Raw genomic sequence first — 4,222 nt, 5'->3', positions numbered from 1 at the left:
CTTCTTTCTTTTTACGTTCTTCTTCAAGTTGTTTCTTTTTCAGTTCAATAGCTTCTTTTCTTTTTCTTTCTTCCTCTTCTTTCTTCTTTAACTCTTCTTCTACTTTTCTCTTTTCCTCTTCTTCTTTTCTTTGTTCTTCTTCTTCTTTTCGCTTACGTGCTTCTTCTTCTAATTTTCTCTTTCGTTCTTCTTCAGCTTTCTTTTTTCTCAATTCCTCTTCTTTACGTTGTCTTTCTTCTTTAATTCTTTTGTTCTCTTCTTCTTCTTGTCGTAAACGTTCTTCTTCCTTTTTCTTTCTTTCTTCCTCTTCTTTCTTGAATCGTTCTTCTTCTTGTTTTAATCTTTCTTCTCCTTTCTTATGTTGTTTTTCAGTTTCTTCTCTCATCTTTCTAATTTCGTCTTGTTTTCTTTGAATTTCTTCACGTTTTCTTTGCATTTCCATACGTATTTTTTCTCTTTCAATTTCATCTTGTTTGTATTGTTCTTGTCTTTGGATATAAGCATTAAGTGATGCTGATCCTGTTAAAGTATTGTTCTTTCCACTCTTTGGTAATTTTTTCCTTTGAGCCACAATTTGAGCAGCACTTGACTTGAGTCCCATACTAGAAGGTTTGACACATTGGTCTTCTTCGTTACCCTGTTGTAGTTCTTTGTTAGCACCATTTATATCTTCATGGCTGTCTTGATAAACAATGTCTTTAGGAGTTGATGTTTGTTTAGCAAACTTTGCTTCATATCCATGTGATTTTGCGGTTGTTTGTTCTGCTCTCTTATCTTGTTGTTCTCTTTCCCAGCGTTGTCGTTGGACAAATGTCATTTTAGACAAATCAACTTCTTCAGTTTGTTGGTTAGTTTCTTGTTTCATGCCTTCCTTTTGTTTTTCTTCAATAATGCTGCTTTGTGTTGCAGACTTTTTGAATGAAGGAGTTGGCTTAACAGCATTACGTGTTACAGAAGTTTTTTGTGCTTCTAAGTCTTGCTGCTCTCTCAAATATCGTTGTCTTTGGACAAATGACATTTTAGATAAATCAACTTTTTCTTTTTCACTACTATTTGTATTTGATGGAGATGAGCTTGTAGGTGATGATTTAAGATTTACCAATAATTTAGGTTGGCTAGCAGTAGATTGGTGCTTAGACACTATAGGTTTTTCAATGTTAGGTTGTTGAGTTTTTGGTGATTTAATAGTTTCTTGTACGGTAGATGATTCTGTTTCTTTAACAGGACTATTACATTGTTTTTGTATTCCTTTAACTGTAGTATTTGTTTTAGCAGGTTCAGTGGATTTAGAAACATTTTGAGACACATCTTTCAAGGCTGGCTCTGGTGATTTAGCAACTCGTTGTGAAGAAAAAGATTCCTGTTTAGAAATACTTGGTTGCTGTTTTTGAGTATTAGTTGATGTTTTAAATAACGGTTGTTTCATTTGTTCAGCACTTATTTGATGAGAAGATGATAGTGATTGTTTTCTCGTTTGAAGAGTTTGTGATGTTGTTGGTTGTGTTTGTTTAATTGGAGATGATATAGTAGAGTTGATGTGAGAACCTGTTGATACTTTATTTTCATTCAAAGATGATGTAGGTGATTTAGATGTTAGTGGTTTACTAGTATTAACTGAGGAAGTAGTAGTTTGTTTAACTACACTTGATTTATTAAATGAGTTAATTGAAGAGCTTTGTGGTTGTGATGGAGTTGTTTGTTTAAGAGTTGAAGAAGATGGCGTTGTAAATGATTTCTTTGTAATAGGTTGTGGTTGAGGACTAGAAACAAAGTGAGTGGGATTATTAACTGATCCTGACTTTGCAGACGTATCAACTTTTGAACCAAAAGCATGAGGAGCAAATGATGATGAATTTTGTGATTTTTGAGTTGATGACACATTATTACTAGAAGGTGTACTAACAGTAGGTGTTGATGTACTAGAAGGTTTATTTGTTGTACTAGATGTAGTTGCTGGTTTAACTGATTTTTTCGAAAACATACTATTAGATTTTGTTTGTAATTTAGGTTGTGTTGTTAAAGACGAAGGAGTTTTAGAACCATAACCAGTAGGTTTAGGTGTTATTGGTTGTTGGGACTCAGGACTTTTTGAGTTGGTAAGTGTTGGTTTTTCTGGAGTTTTTATTCTGGTAGGAGAATTTTCTACATTAGTTTGTTGTTTAGTTGGTGTTTGACCAAATTTTATTGATGGAGAAGTAGAAGTTTTCTGAAACAAAGCTTGTGTTGTTTTTGTTGAAGTCACAGAAGGTGATTGTGTTTGGTGTTGAGGAGTAGTGTTTGGTGATTTCATATGTGGTTGTCTTGTACTTAAGAAAGAACTTTGTTTAACATCAGTTTGTGGTTTAGCAGAAACAAAGTTGGGTTGTGTTCTTTGTTTTCCTTCTATGACTTTATATCTCTGTTTTACAGAAACAGACATCCTTCTAACATCATGAGCAGAGACTTTCTGTTTATCTAATTCTTCTTGAGTTTTTTTAACATAAACTGATTGTCTCATATAAGCATATACTTTCTTTCTTGTTTCTGGATTTTGAAGGTCTTTCTTTTTAACACCAGCTTCTCTTAATATAATTTTCCATGACTCTGGTAATTGTTCTGGAGGACAGTTATCATCAAGTGCTTCAAAGTTAATACTTTGTGGTTTATTCATAGTCTTTGTTTTTGAGTTCATTTAAGTTCATTTTGACCTTCATTTCCAATTTTCAAGAGATGATCTTTTTCCCATCTTTTTCATTTTACTTCCCTAAAAAAATAAACATCAAAAACTACTACCTAAACAACAATCTTATTTTTATCATTGTTCCTTATCAAAAAAAAACAAAAATTTATATTTTTATTCCCTTCTCTTGCAACTACAAACAAATAAAGAGTTAAACAATATAATTAGTAAATATAAAGCGCCACTTTAAACATTAAGAATATGTGTTTAGCCAATAAGTGGTTCAAAACCTTTAATATAAGTAACATTAATAAAATATACTAAAATTTTTTTTAATCCATTATTTAAAATTAAGAAATGACGTTCAGTTTCATATAATAAATAAATGGATAATCTATGAATTGTATTGCTTTGAATTAGAGAATTTCGCTTCATAGAAAAAAAACCTATAAACTTGTATCATTAATAAATTTTTTTATAATTTGACTCATTTATACATGTATTTCTTCTTATTTAATAAATGACAATAAAAAGAATGATTGTTAAAACTGAAATCTGTTCATTTTATATTTATCTTTTCATATATTTGAAGATTCAAGAGATGTTTGTATATTCTTTTTAATTTTCATTTCTAATATTCTATATTTAAATCAAAGATATGAATTAATACAAGGTGTTTCATGTCAATTATTCTGATTTGCTGTAGTGTAAAATTACATCTTCTAAAAGTCTGTTCAAGTTCATTTATCTTCAAATGGAATTGAAGACAATATGACTTTGCTTTATTATTTTCTTTGTTAACAGGAATATTGTTAGATTCACTTTTCCAAGTGAAAACAAACAGTGTCTGGTTGATTAAATAATTTAATTGCATGTTGTGGTTCTTGAATATAAAAATTTCATCATTCCTTTCATTCTTCCTTTTGACTTTAATGAAAACACAAATGATTTTGAATCTTTTATATAATCATTAAATGTATTACGAATACTGTTATCAATTTTTAATTAACATATCCTCCAAATTTATTTCCATCTGAACTTCAATAATAATTATTATATGTTCTTTATTCAATACTAATAATTATTATATGTTTTTTATTCATTATTCTTTGATCAAATACCGATGTTTCTTTATTCAAAACAACATTATCTGAGTCAAATGATATACTGGATATTCTTCCATTTGGTGAATTTCTTCTTATTCTATCATCCTTTGTATTTTTATACTATCTCTTCTCATTCTAAACTTTAATACTTCATAAAATTATCATAATAACTAGATAAGTCTGAACATAATTTTAATCTCAATGAAATTAACAATAAGTTCAGTAGTTATTATGAAAGAAATATCAATAATAAAAGAAATGACAATTCATTCAATATAGAATTGATATCAAAAGAATATTTTCAAATAAAATGTGTTTGATATTGATAATTAATAAAACCAATTTTAAACCAACAAAATAATAAAAGAATTAAAACAGTCGATTAATTATAATTATATTATTCTGTTTCATGTTACTTAAAAGCATATAAGATTAGTGAAACACAGAAATAAAAATA

At 28.8% G+C, this 4,222-nt stretch overlaps 1 protein-coding gene across 1 annotated transcript; it reads right to left on the bottom strand.

Annotated features, from left to right (window-relative positions):
• Positions 1-44: 44 nt before the first annotated feature.
• ENU1_041570 (hypothetical protein) lies at positions 45-2,650 on the bottom strand (the record flags this gene model as incomplete). Its single annotated transcript, XM_008857568.1, has 2 exons — positions 45-109; positions 157-2,650. 2 exons carry the CDS (start codon positions 2,648-2,650, stop codon positions 45-47), a joined length of 2,559 nt encoding a protein of 852 aa, XP_008855790.1.
• Between the last annotated feature and the right edge of the window lie 1,572 nt (positions 2,651-4,222).

This window comes from Entamoeba nuttalli (genome assembly GCF_000257125.1).
Source record: "Entamoeba nuttalli P19 unplaced genomic scaffold asmbl_2776, whole genome shotgun sequence".
Classification (NCBI taxonomy): domain Eukaryota; phylum Evosea; order Mastigamoebida; family Endamoebidae; genus Entamoeba; species Entamoeba nuttalli.
The sequence above is the reverse complement of the archived record's forward strand: the minus strand, read 5'-3'. Positions and strand labels throughout refer to the sequence as shown.